Source organism: Glycine max, chromosome 6 (assembly GCF_000004515.6).
Source record: "Glycine max cultivar Williams 82 chromosome 6, Glycine_max_v4.0, whole genome shotgun sequence".
NCBI classification, from domain to species: Eukaryota; Viridiplantae; Streptophyta; class Magnoliopsida; order Fabales; family Fabaceae; genus Glycine; species Glycine max.
Window position 1 is genome coordinate 1,173,044 of NC_038242.2, and position 14,571 is coordinate 1,187,614.

Here is a 14,571-nt window from a genome sequence, read left to right on the forward strand (position 1 = left end):
AGGAAGTTTACACTAATTCACACATGACTCAATCAACTAAGTTAGGTTCTATTAATAAAAACTAATTTAAACAATTTAAATTGTAATTGTAGGTATAAAAATTTAGACTATATCTTACCAAAAAAATAGACTATTAGATTTGGATTCAATGCATAAAAATTATATTTAATAAAAAAAGCATATTAAATTAATTAGGTGAAAGAACATTTAAAGTATAAAAAGAAAATATTTAAATTCTTAAAATAGAGGCATATTTATTTTTATATTTTATTTTGGTTTCTCATTGTAATTAACTGTCCATGTCTTTTATTGAAAATATTTGGTGCAATGACTTTTTTTTTAACAAATGACTTTTCTTATACTAATAAAATATTACTTATTTTTTTTAATCATATTATTGATATAAAATATTTATGGTTCTCTTTTATCAATTTTTTCCATTTCAAATTCAATCGGATGAATGATTATTTTTTTTTTACTTTACTTTAGTAGTCTACTTTAATTTTTTATTAACTCTTAATTATGTATGATAGTACTGCTGAAAATTAAGTAAGGGTAATTTAGTTAAAATGATAATTAAGGCTTGGTTTCGTGTTTGCTTTTTGTTAAATTCTAATTTTTCTCCTTAATTTTAATCATTTTATTTATTTAAATTTTTTATTTGTATTTTAAAATTGAAAATTTTTTAATTCAATTTTATAATTTAAGTAAACTTATAAATTCCCATATAAAATACAAGATATTTACCGGCAGCTATCTATAATTTTTATCATAAATATATTAGTTACTAGTTTTTGTTAACCAAGAAATTCAAATGCTGAATCTCTCCCTCCCTTCTAGTTTCTCAGAACCCATTAAGTTATAACAGCTAGTTTCTATATCAAAACATATGGATGAAAAGTTTCTTTTTCCCTCCTCTCTTGAGGCCAAAAAAAGAAATATTTTAAGAGTATTAGCAGGGACATATATAGCCTGGAAATTAATGAACGGCCATAATAATAATACGTGGCTCAAAAAATGAAGTCGATATAGTGGAAAACATTGAGGTCCAAACATTATCTTATCCTATAGATTTTTCTTACAACTTATTCACCACTCGTTCCCGTTACTCCCCAGCAACCATAATTATTTTTTTTGACAAGCAGCTCAAGAAAAATCTGCAAAGAATAAAACAAGAGGAGGAAATGCAACTTACTTGTTGATATAAACTTCAGACAGAGCGAGTTGTTGTAAAGCTAGCCTTGTTGCAGCCATGGCCACCCACGCGGCTCTAGCTTCTACAAGGATCCCCACTAACACCAAGTTCCCATCCAAGGCTTCACACTCTTTCCCAACCCAATGCGCCTCAAAGGTCTATTTCTCGCATAATTATTAGCATGTCACCTGCATGGTTGTTCTTGTTTGTTTTCATCACCTTAATATTTTTTTTAACTTTACTTGAGCTAGCAGAGACTTGAGGTGACAGAATTCTCTGGGCTAAGATCCACTTCATGTGTGACATATGCTAACGATGCTAGAGAATCTTCCTTTTTTGATCTTGTAGCTTCCCAACTCACTCCCAAGGTTAGTTTCTTAATAGTTATATTTGAATCCATTCCCATCTAATTGGATGATCATGAGAGTTTACCTTCCTGCTTGTATGGGTTATCCGTTATAAATATTTACTAGCTCTTACTTTCTTTTTGTTCTTCATTGGAAAATCTCAATCAGCTCAATATATATCTAGAAAATGTTAGCAACAGAAACCATGAAAAATGCAATGTTTTTTAATTATTCCTTTTAAAACTACGTAACAAGCTATGAAGGGAATATAATACGTTAATAGATGACATCTTAAGTAAGCCTTGTTTCTACTTTCTAATTTTGCAAATCAAAAGCAGACCAATGGATCATCAACTCCTGTGAGGGGAGAGACAGTGGCCAAGTTGAAGGTGGCAATCAATGGTTTCGGACGCATTGGTAGAAACTTCCTTCGCTGCTGGCACGGCCGAAAAGACTCACCCCTTGAGGTCGTTGTTGTCAACGACAGTGGTGGTGTCAAGAATGTAAGTTTTTAATAATTGGCTTGGCTGAGTTTGTTTTGTTGGCACAGAGAGAATAGTTATATAGTTTGGCTGATCATGAATGGAATGGTAGTGAGTCGTGACCTTCATTCTGCTTCACATATATTCCTGCAGGCTTCGCACCTGCTTAAATATGATTCCATGCTGGGAACTTTTAAAGCAGATGTGAAAATACTGGACAATGAAACCATCACTGTTGATGGTAAGCCCATCAAGGTTGTTTCAAGCAGGGACCCTCTTAAGCTTCCTTGGGCTGAACTTGGAATTGACATTGTTATTGAGGTACGTAACTCCCCATTACTTGACTTATTTCAAACATGATCCAATATTGTTGTTTATTTATTCAAGAGCTGCTAAAAAGATCAATGAGTGATATTTGTTCAGGGAACCGGAGTGTTTGTGGATGGCCCTGGGGCTGGTAAACACATCCAAGCAGGTGCCAAGAAAGTTATTATCACTGCTCCTGCAAAGGGTGCTGATATTCCAACTTATGTTGTTGGTGTAAATGAAGGGGACTACACTCATCAGATCTCTAACATTATAAGGTCCGTGGCAACCAAAGAATTGCTCTGTGTGTGTCAATGCCACATTGTTTTTGTGCCAATAGTTTTGCTTTTTCTTATATAATGTTTCTTCAATGTGCAGCAACGCTTCCTGCACCACAAACTGTCTTGCTCCCTTTGTGAAGATCCTGGATGAAGAGTTTGGTAAGTAAACACTCATCAATATCATACTGGCAGTTATTATTTAAGAGCGATATTCCAGGCTCAAAGTCACTACCCTTTGGTCTATGTTTCCAGGAATTGTGAAGGGAACCATGACAACCACACATTCCTACACAGGAGACCAGGTACAAGACTGATCAACCACAAGTTTGTTGGAATCCAACATTACTTTTACTTATAATATGTACATATGTGTGTGTTCAAAGCAGATGTATCTAGTGAGAATGTTTTTTGATGTGAAAACGAGAAGAATAAGTATTAGCAATTAGATCTTATGGCGAATAGTCAAGATTAAAAAATACATATCACTCTTTTATTGCGATCATCTAACTTTAAATCTTTACCATGTATAATTATATTACTCAGAATTACTCGTTTTCATTTTTATATAAAAAATGATAAAATATCTTTAACAAATTAGAATTTTTACAAAGTGATAACAAGTTGTTATTATTATAGCTAAGCCCGAATGGTGCATGTGTTTGTGTAGAGGCTTTTGGATGCTTCACACCGTGACTTGAGAAGAGCCAGGGCTGCAGCACTGAACATTGTCCCAACCAGCACTGGAGCTGCCAAGGCTGTGTCTCTAGTGTTGCCACAGCTGAAGGGCAAGCTTAATGGAATAGCGCTCCGTGTGCCTACACCCAATGTTTCAGTTGTTGACCTTGTTGTGAATGTTGAGAAGAAGGGTCTTACTGCTGAAGATGTGAATGCAGCATTCAGAAAGGCAGCTGAGGGTCCACTGAAAGGTGTGTTGGACGTGTGTGATGTTCCACTTGTGTCTATCGACTTCCGCTGCTCTGATGTTTCCTCTACTATTGACTCCTCCTTGACTATGGTCATGGGAGATGACATGGTTAAGGTGGTTGCTTGGTATGACAATGAATGGGGTTACAGGTTAGTTCACTCTCCATCCATGTATAATAAACTCTCATCACTGACTCATTTTTTAAACATTCTAATTAGATGGAATTAGATAACAACATTTGTAATTGATTTTTACATCTCATTCAATCATAAACTTTTGATCACATTATTCAATTGATTGAAGTTACTTATTGTTATATTGATGGTTACTGTGTTGGGGATTGCAGCCAAAGGGTGGTGGATTTGGCACACCTAGTAGCAAGCAAGTGGCCAGGGGCAGCTAAAGCAGGGAGTGGAGACCCATTGGAGGAATTCTGCGAGACAAACCCTGCTGATGAGGAATGCAAAGTATATGAATAGAGGAGAGCGCCTTTTTCTGATTTGATGATTACCATTACCAGCAGCAAACCATTTTTACTCTTTGCCTTGTGTTAACGTATCATGTGAAAAAGAAGGAAATTGTTCGTTCAGACGGTGTCTGAGGAGAGATTTTCAAAGTTTAACATTATCTGCAGCCAATAATAAATTTTGGCGTGACTGAAATTCATGAATATCGCCCATATATTGATTGATATGGTATTTCTTAATTCTTGTAACTGATTTACAAATTCTTCGAATCTTTTAATCATTGGGAAGTGCTAAGGGAGAGTAAGTGAAAGGCTAAATAGTAAACACGTTATAGATACTGAACCCAAGTAAAACATGCCTTTAGCTATTAGCCAAACCCTCCTCCACCTAATGAAGTACATATTTAATTGTGTTAGGTAACTTTACTATAACATAATTTTATACTTAGAAAATAATGGAATAAAGAATTAAATTTATATTATTTATGTAATTTATTTATTTCTTTTTACTTTCTTTTTTATCCATCGAAATAACTAAAAAGAAAACATGTTGAGTCATTTCCTACTTAATTCTATCCTTTTTTTATCCTTCTTATACTCTCTTTATTTTACTCCTAAATCCTTATCCAATCAAAGCACATGTGAGTGTTTGGTTCCATGTTCAAACCTCATAACTTGCGTTAAAACCTTGGAAACAAAAAGACTACTGGAAGTAGCTTTTTACCTTATTTTAGAAAGTGAACACAAGTTTTCTCTAATACTACTACAGTATTGTTCCAAACACCCTATCACTCTTTGGAATGAATGAATCATGAAAATTCGTCAGATAATTGAGAATAGACAGATGAAAAATAACACTTTTGATCTTTTCTCTCTCCACAATTTTTTTTGGTGCAAACAGGGCCAAATCCAACTCAAGAACCTCTATTGAAATGTACTTCATAGGAGTCAGCTAACGCTAAAAGGAGCAAATAAATACACGAAGGAGGATCATTAGAAACACAGAAATTAACATTTGGCTTCATACCAAAAACTCTCCACATTTTATAACATCTTTAGAAACTGAAAGAACATAATTTTTTTTTTTTTTGTAGAATTCATAACCAATTTAAATTCATTAGTTTTGGAGAGAAAGAAAGAGGAACAAGTAAATTATACAATAAAAGATTGAATTACTTTTACACACTTCTTTTTATTACATGGGAGATATTTATGTTATTTTATATAGTTTTTTCTTTTACTACTTTCTAATTAGTACATAATCGAATAAGAGGAAAGAATAATTTTTTCTAAAAAAAAACTATACAATCATCTCACTTTCAGCGTTTTTTTCTTTTCTTTTCTTTCACTTTTATCTTTAACCAAACCTACTATAAAATATGGCATCATGATTTAGGAAACAATCAAGCCTAATAGACAAGGTCAAAATTTGCGCCATGCATGGGAACTGCGACTTGTGTATTCTGATTACTGATTACTGATGTTATGAAGAAAAGGAGAGGATCCAAATTCGCTACTTTCCTTCTTGATTGAGGATTCATTTGTTCGCGAGCCAGTTCCAATTTTCCACACTCCGCACTGTTCGTTTCTGTAGAATTTTTTAATGTTTCCTCTCTCTTTCTCGAAAAACCTTTCATCATGTTATGGCGCTCCATTCATAGGAACAAAAGATGGAGATTATCAGACACGAGAAAAAACTGGACTGAAAGTTTCCTTTTTGTTGAATTAACTTGTACTATTTCATTGACTATTTTCTCTGGATATACCAACTCATCTCTCTCATATGTATATGTGTATATACAAAAAAAGCATCTAGTCTAGGAGTAACTACTACAGTCAATGTCTATAATTATCGCTATAAATATTAATGCTACTTGAGTTAGTTTATACTATTTGAGTAACTACTATATATATATATATATATACAAAAAAAAAAAATCTACTCGTGACAGTACTTAATTAAGAATCATACTTTAAAAATAAGACGAAAATATCGTCCCCCTATTTTTTTTTCTTCAAATTAATGATTTTAATTTGCTTTTTTAATAGAAATATTTCATTTTCATTTTTAAAAAATCAACAATTTTAATTTTTCTATTTTAAATTGAGATATTTCATCTCCCACTTTTAATAATATCTAATTTTAGTCTTCTTTGTCAATTTTAAACTTGATTATGTATTTTTTTTATTTAAAAATAAATAAATTAAGTTTATTAAAAATTAAATAATTTAAAAAATATTTATCATGTAGAGAATAAATTGACATGTATCAATCAAAAGTGTATAAGGTTGAAACTAATTCGACTACACATTTCAATTACATTTAAATTATATAAGAGTAATTTAGTTTAAAAAAAAAAAAACTCATTTATAGTTGTGCACATTGGCAAGCGTATTAGGAATGACAGCGAGACAAGTATAAGTAGTAACCTTCGAACATCTATCTTATTTGGATGAAAATTTGCTTCGTATTTGCTTAGGTATTCATTAAGCAGTTTTCTACATATTTTATTAATATCTACGAGTATACATAGACATTTTATTAAAATATAAAACCAAAAGAAAAAAATGAACATTTTTAATAGATACGTTATAATTAAAGTAAATTCGTTAACGTCTTCTGATTTTGAAACATAAATCTGGAAACAATTTTTAGTTTGGATGTTAATTTTTAAATGAACATGACATCCACAGGAGTAGGAATATACTTATTAAATTGACTTGTTTATTTCGTAAAAAATGATGAAAGTTAAATGACTCAAGTCATTAACCTGTATAATTTTAATATGATTTGTCTAAGTCTAACCTAACAACCCAATAAGTTCAATTGGCTTAGCTGGGATCGGGTATGTCTCCCAAGGTCTCAAGGTGGCCTGGGTGTTAAAAATTAGGAGCTTTTCAATCTCTGTCTTTTGTCCAAAATGACGCTGGAGAATCCTTGTGGATCATTATGCAATTTGGTCCAATTTTATTTCATTTAGATTATGTGCAAAACTGCAAATATAAATCTACTTGATTTTTATTAAAGGAAAACGGGGTAGAGGATTCAACAGACCGTAAATGACCAAGCCTAGGAAGACAAAAGCAACACGTGATTGGACGAGGTTCTCCCTTGACATTAATGCCATCTATCTGTATATAAACATAAAGTGAAGTGTTAACATGTTCTTTGTGATACACTTCAGAATTAAAAGAAGAAAAAAATTACACAATCATGAAGATATATCTTCAATGACTCCCTGTTGTTTTCAGTCTTGTAAATCATGTGATATTCCCCGGAAAACTTCAAAACATGTTACCCTATAACAAGAAAAACTTTATAACTACAAATATTAGCAATGCTCTGAATTTTTAATTTTTTACAGTAATAGCATTGCTAAAGATCAATAAATAATCAATGACATCAGAGTGTTAATTGTTTGAGTTGGCTGTTATTTCTGTCTGTATCTGTACCCTCTTTGGCTGCCTTCCCAATTGATCTTCAAGCGATCTTTCATCTCCATTCCTCTTTCTTCCTTTTCTTTTGGATGGATCTTCCTTCTCATCAATGAGTGTAAGAAATCTATGAAAACGACCAGAAATTGAGCTAGCACTAGAAGCAGGTTCAGAAGGAGGAGATTGCCGTAACTGGAACATAAGCTGCAAAAAATGCAAAACAAGAGCAATAAAGCAAGCTATCCCGCAAATGAGAAAGAGACCCCAGAAGCTTTTAAGCTGAAGACGATCTGAATCAATTTCAGCATTCTCTAAACTACAAGAGCTTCGTGTCATCCACTTATCATGAATCCGCTGTAGATCACCAGTTTCAGAAAGTTGTAAAATGGCAGTTGACATATCTACAGCCAAAGGAGAGTCCCTAGGGAATGCCTAGCATGGCAAACAAAATGAGAATTATTAGTTTTGATAGCACAAACACCTTATGATGAGTTAGTCAGATGCATCTAAATTAAAAAAAAAAAAAAAAAACTCCATATCATTAAGCAACTTGAAGGGGTAAGGAAGAAAAGAAAATCGAGGGAAAATGCAGCTGATATGATTGATTCAGTTTTCCGATTCAAGATATTTGAAAGACAATCTAATCACGTAATATCCATGTTAACATAATTAAAACAAAACGAGTCTTGTGTTGTGAAAAACATTATTGAAAAGATTAAATGATGAGTTGGCCTCAGCCACATGCATATATAAGCATATTAAAGAGAACAATGATGATGAAAAGAAAAATCAAGTAACTGAGGATGAAGATTTAAGTTCAATCTTGGCCAACCAAATTTTGATTCACTCTTCACATAAAAACTTTTGAAAGACACAAAATAACCACAGTTGTTACAATGCATTGAAATATCCCTACTTGATTCCACTGATAATCGATCTAAAAGGTAGAGAACTAGAGATACTCACAAAACCCCAGCCACTTCTGGTGAACTCCTGACCTACAATCCTGAATGTGCACTGGCTTGATAAGAAGATTTCGACATAGGGTCGTTCATCAACAATAGCAGCAACACCTCCTCTTTTAGGACCAAGCTGGAGTGCATTAGCATATTCTTCTGGGGATCCAAGGGGAATAAGCCTCGATTTGGCTATTCCTAAATCTTGAGTCATGTAATGTTCTGCAAATGAACCCACTTGGAACCCTATAGGCTCATCACTAGCTTTTAAGCTCTCTATTCCACTGATAGGAGAATATAACTGCTGCACTGTGAGTATGGATGTTAAACTTGCAGTGTAGCTGGAAGTGAGGATCAAAACCACAAATAACCATATGAGCATCACCAACCGACCAAGAGAACTCATGGTATTCTCTCCTGCAGAAGCAATGAAAAAAAAATAATAATAAACCAGCTTATCTTGTCCTTCTACCAAACAAAAAGTAACTGTAAGGATCACTTACTGTGGGAAAAAAACAGAGTTGATAGGCTAAACCTGCAGGCATGGTGATGGATCAGACACAACTGATTATTGAGAATCATATCATGCAACTGCTCCACACAAAAGTAAATGCCACAGTTTTAATTCTAAAATGCTTTTTGCATCCTATTGCTAAACATAATGGCATGAAAATCCAGTATACAAGATGCTAACAAACAGACAGGTGCTGCCAATGTTGATTTCCATGGACCACAGCCAAAGCTACTTTTAGTTATAGTTTCCGTTTATAGCATGAATATGTAAAAGGTATGCATTTATTAAGCCAGGTACAGCAGTAAGATAATGAAGTAAATAACTGACCACAACATGGTTATAATTTGCTGCCTAGGTGGACCCCTGAACTCATCATTTATCCTGTGTTCCAGAATCCATATAACTATCCCAATGAAAAGGAAGAAACAAGCAGTCACAATCCACATAAGAGGAGTAAATGGCTGCAAGAAAGACCAACCACCAGAATTGATCTTCTTGAAAGGGGCCACCACAACAAGTCCAGATGCAGCATATGGCTGTGTAAAATCTACAATCCTTGTCCGATTTGTGACAATAGCAATGTCACCAATGGCACCATCAAAGTACTGCTCCAAGGAAATGAATGAATTAACCAATTGAATAAAATAACAATGCCACAAAATGTTACCGTACATAGAGGATCAGATTTATGAGGCATTACTTACACCAGTTGTGATTAAGTTGACAAGCTGTGTGTAGCTTGGATTTTTGTGGCCATCTCCAAATGGGACAAAACGGTAAGGAACAGCATAAGGCAACAAGTTTACAGCTGCTGTGAATACATCAACACAGAAACCTTTAAACATCTCTGTTCCCTGCACCGGTGCCACAAATTCACGGTAACTGACTCGGATAGGCACACCAATTCTCAATTGTCTACCATTGTTTGGGAAGACCCACCCACGAGGTTTAGATAATGTTTCTCCAGGCCATATCACACTGTATAGTTTCTGATTTGCACTTGATCTATTAGGTGGTTTTGCATACAATATCTCAGGAGTCACAATTGACAGACCAGAATAGTTGGACCAGTAACCAACCCTCCTAAGGCCATTTCCAACCACATTAAGGACTTCATAGGCAGGATGAACAAGAGACCGGTCTGGTTCAAATTTCATTCGACCTGATAGTCCAACAAAATCACTCTGCAATATGTTCTTCAACAGAAGCGTTCCATTGTCAAAAATGCTCATTACATCAAGGTTAAGACCACCTCCCTTATCACCACCTAAACTTGTGTAATTGGTAAACGAAACAATCCCACCCTGACTGAAAAAAGCATCAATAGCCCGTGCAACCAGCAAAACAGAATCGTAAGCATAGAGGCCATAAGAATGTAACCCCAAAGAGCCACCAGTTAACTTCTTCCACCTAGAGAGAAATGCCCTTTTTCTATCCGAATCAGGTGTATGATGGCGCAAAACAAGCACTCCTTGGAGAACATCCATTGTCTCTGAAGGGAGATAAGAGGAATCCAGAAAAGAAGAGAGCCAGTCTGTGACTATCCACACATAGCCATTGCCTGTCATCCCAAGATAACGTGCCAAATTGAAAACCATAAATCCAGAATCAGTTTGTGCATGGAGAACAATGACGCGAGATTGCATCAGTGCCACTTTCACAAGTAAACTAGTAATTTCACCCCGGTCAACTTCAGTTCCTGATTTAATTCCTTCTTTGAAAGAGATTCTACAACGCCTTGCAGCTAGTTCGTCATCCAATGCGGCCACACCATTTCGCCCATAATCATCATCCACATATATGGCAATCACCTCCTTCCAACCATAATAATCAATAATCTCAGCAACTGCCTTCATTTGGTACAAATCACTCTGTGTTGTCCTCACAAAGAAAGGGAACTGCAGCGATGAGAGGGTGGGGTCTGTAGCGGCAAATGACACTAAAGGAACCCGGAGTTCATTTGCAACATGGGATATTATGTGGGCAGTCACAGAAGATTGTGGCCCTATTATAGCAATCACATCAGTCTCCATGAACCGCAAAGCTGCAATCAATACAAACATATTTATATTTATCACCGAATCTAGGCAACACAGACAAGTAATTAGTATATAATCAAAGGACAAAGGTGCTTTTGGTACTTTTCTCAAATCAGAATTAGAATAATCTGCATAAAATTGAAGAATAGAAAAGATTATACCTTGAACCATGCCTATGAAACCACTGTGATTGGAATTTTGCATCGTGAGAACAAGTTGAGTTCCATGTAGAATGGTTTTGTCGGCGTTGACATCTTTGACGGCCTCCTCCAATGTAATTTTAGCGACTTTCCCAAGAACAGAATCGATGTTGAAGATTGCTCCAATGTGCACAACGGCGGGCCTTGAGGATGACACATTTGCAGCCGCCACAAAAGGAGTTACCGATGATACTCCCAAGCAATACACCACCCAACAAACAACCAGGAACAAATTCATCTCCACCAACAAACAACGAATTTGCCTTTAATTTTTTTAACCATTCACTCACTCATTGCACCCGATTCCAACGGCAACCTTGTACAAACCAATCTAAGGAAAGAATTTGTTTCTCCCTTAGTCAAAAATGCAAACCCATGTCGAAAGGATTATGGAAAACTGCAACACGGAAGATGTAAGGTGGTAATTAAGCACAAAAGAAATACTTAGCATAATAGTAGTACTAGGTTTAGAAATTGGATACGAGGTAAAAAAAAAACATAAAGAGGTGAATGTCTGTTGTGTCGGCTTGTCTGTGGTGGTGGACTAATTTCACATTTGGGATGCAATTTGCACAGAAACTAACAATTATTATAGCTTTTTTAACTCCTAAACGTGATTTCTTCACCTAAAGAAATATTGCCAGTGGGTGTGGCATCAGCTAAAAATTGTGAATAAATTAATAATTAATTAACAAAGCATTGTGGAAACCTTATCGGTGTGGTGTCGCAGACCTGACCAATTATGATACTATAAATATAAATATTGGAAAGACAAGTTAACGTCTTTGAACCTGAAGCTTCCTAGATTCTCCTTAATAAATCTATCTCCAATTTCAACCGTGCCATTGGCCCGCCAAACCAACAAGAAAGGAAGGAAATCAGCTCAAGAATTTGTTGCCATCCTTTTTCGTACTGAGACTGAGAATCAGAAGCACGCCAATCAATTCATTCATATAATAGTTTGTTTTTCTTTCCTAAAAGCAAAATATCTCACGAGACTAATCATCTAAACACAAATATCATTGGAGTAAATTTTGTTTTTCTAACAACTTTTTTTCCATAGGCCACAAAATCAAATAATGTATTGATTTTGTTAACAGATATGTTTCTTAATATAATAGTTATTTCCTCTTTCCTACTTCTGTATTGATTTTGTTAACAGATATGTTTCTTATTTAAAGATTATTCAGGCCACGCCGGTCCACTACTTTGTTTAAATATTTGTTGACGTGCGTACAGGAAAAAGATAAAATTAAGTTACGGATTAATATAATTAAATGTGACCTTTAGAATCTGATGTTTAGATGATAAAGTTTATTGAATAAAGCGATAATAAAGTTTATTTTAAATAAATTTTGTGTAAGATTTGTTTGATAAAACGTAGACTGTTTGTTCCGGGTTCAAGACGTGGGGCATTTCATAATTCCATGTAAAGCGAAGATACAAAAAAGTAGATTTAATTGATTAAACAAGACATGTACAAACTTTAAGTCACGATATAACATAGATTAGAAAAATGTGTTAATGTTAATATTTCAATATACGAAAATAAAAGTTTCTGTTTTTTTTTATTTAGTTTTTTCAATATTCTTTCCGTGAGAACAATCGTACTAGAAATAAAAGCTTACTCCTTTTTCCCACGAAACACACCAAGAATAATCTAAACCATCTCGAATGGATATTTGTTTCACAAAAGCAAGTAAGTGTTTCATTTTGCTTCGAAAATATCAAGTCATACAGTATAAATTTTAACTTTGATAATTTATTTCATAAATTACGAACACGTACTACTACAAATTCACTAACATCTTACGGATTTTATTTAAATTTATGAAAAAAGTTTACAGTACTTCTATTTTTATTTTTTTTTGTAAACTTGAGTTTCATAAATATTTTATTATTTCTAATATAAATTTTAAACTTGAATTTTCATTATTTTAAAAATAAATTTACATTTTTTTTCTTCTTTCATTTTGTTAGTTATGTTTTAATCTTCATCGTCATAGCCAGCATTGATTTGCATTTGCACGTAGTTCTTCGACCAATCCGACCCACTAGCTTGCGCGTTCGTTTTACTTTTAAATTTTTCAACTATTCGTAAAATTGCAAAAACTAATCCTTCGTAATCGTACTATGTAATTGGACACTCAAATCAAATGAATATGCAAATTTACACTTGTGGCTTGTTTGGTATTGAAAATAATTTTGGGAGATGGAAATAAATTAGTGTACTGATACTAGTGACAATTTCAAAGGGGAGAAATTTATAATCAGTATATTATTGCATATGTTTACAACATGTTGTGGATAAGAGGGTGACTGTCCCTGTTTCAACTGATGTGGATGTAGTTCCGTCAATTGTTGAATTTCTGTTGCGAGAGAAACAAGTTTGAAGTCAAAACTTTGCAACAGCTTTGTATCCTGTTGTCAATTCTCTTTAGTAGCTGCATTATTTACTTTGAGGAACAACAATCTTGTACCCTGGTGGTTGATCAAGTTTGGGCACGACTTATATACTGTATTTTTTTATGCTAAAATATCAATTATTTTAAGATCTTCCTAACGATTATCTAGACAATGGTTACAGAATGAAAAAAATATATATAATAAAAATCATATAAAAATATAATTTTACATGTTTTAATAACAAAATACCTTTAAATTTTTAACCTGTATTCTAAAGACACGAGTGAATATTTGTGTTGTTTTAAAATAGAGAGACTAATATTTCATAAACACATATATAACTAGCTGCTAGTCTTAAAACCACCAAAGGTGGCCGGGTAGTATTAATTATTAAATTACCAAAAGTAACATAAGAATAACGATGCTTGGGAATTGATGTTGCCTACATTGAGCTGAAGGGTAGCATATCATTTAGATAATGAAATGAATCTTTTCTCAAGTTCATGTGTGAATGAGTATCAGTGAATGCGACCTTTAGTCAATATTCCAGTCTTTCATTCATCACTACACAACATCTTAAAAAAGAGAGAAGATTAAAATAAACTTTGTCTCTTATATTTTTTATAAAATTTAATTTGATTCTATATCTTTTAAAAAATTTAATTTAATATTTTAAAGTAAGTTAAAATAATTTTTTTAAAACAAGAATTATTTTCAATTTTGAGACACAAATTTATTTATTTATTTTTATAATTTTTAAGACTCGAAACTCATCCTAATTAACTGTATCTTTATCAGTTTCATCATAATTCATAACTCATATCATATTTCACCTTTGTGAACTACCAAAAAATTAATGATTAATAAGATTAATTTGATGGTTAATAGGAAAAAAAAAAGATAATAGGTCGTAAATTTAAATTCCCCTCGTTAACAAAAAAAAAAAAAATCTAACCAGTAACATTGACACAAAAAATAAAATTGCTTTCAGACATCTAACCCACCAACTACCATACTAA

At 33.5% G+C, this 14,571-nt stretch overlaps 2 protein-coding genes across 4 annotated transcripts; one reads left to right on the forward strand and one right to left on the reverse strand.

Annotated features, from left to right (window-relative positions):
- The first annotated feature begins 1,127 nt into the window (after positions 1–1,127).
- Positions 1,128–4,283, forward strand: LOC732571 (glyceraldehyde-3-phosphate dehydrogenase B subunit). Of its 2 annotated transcripts, none has more exons than NM_001352215.1 (9): positions 1,128–1,351; positions 1,450–1,563; positions 1,878–2,045; positions 2,178–2,345; positions 2,448–2,608; positions 2,709–2,770; positions 2,864–2,913; positions 3,279–3,685; positions 3,883–4,283. In NM_001352215.1, the coding sequence occupies exons 1-9, from the start codon at positions 1,253–1,255 to the stop codon at positions 4,013–4,015; spliced, it is 1,362 nt and encodes a 453-aa protein (NP_001339144.1). In that variant the 5' UTR covers positions 1,128–1,252; the 3' UTR covers positions 4,016–4,283. The 2 variants fall into 2 exon arrangements, with proteins under 2 accessions (NP_001339144.1, NP_001237135.2); NM_001250206.2 differs by having other exon boundaries at positions 1,881–2,045.
- Positions 4,284–7,114: 2,831 nt separating this feature from the next.
- On the reverse strand, positions 7,115–12,256 carry LOC100777478 (glutamate receptor 3.3). Of its 2 annotated transcripts, none has more exons than XM_003527245.5 (7): positions 11,938–12,256; positions 11,108–11,543; positions 9,612–10,951; positions 9,235–9,512; positions 8,897–8,928; positions 8,404–8,810; positions 7,115–7,869 (listed from the first exon to the last, which is right to left on the reverse strand). In XM_003527245.5, exons 2-7 carry the CDS (start codon positions 11,382–11,384, stop codon positions 7,414–7,416), a joined length of 2,790 nt encoding a protein of 929 aa, XP_003527293.1. In that variant the 5' UTR covers positions 11,385–11,543; positions 11,938–12,256; the 3' UTR covers positions 7,115–7,413. The 2 variants fall into 2 exon arrangements, with proteins under 2 accessions (XP_003527293.1, XP_006581133.1); XM_006581070.4 differs by lacking the exon at positions 11,938–12,256 and adding an exon at positions 11,856–11,872.
- Between the last annotated feature and the right edge of the window lie 2,315 nt (positions 12,257–14,571).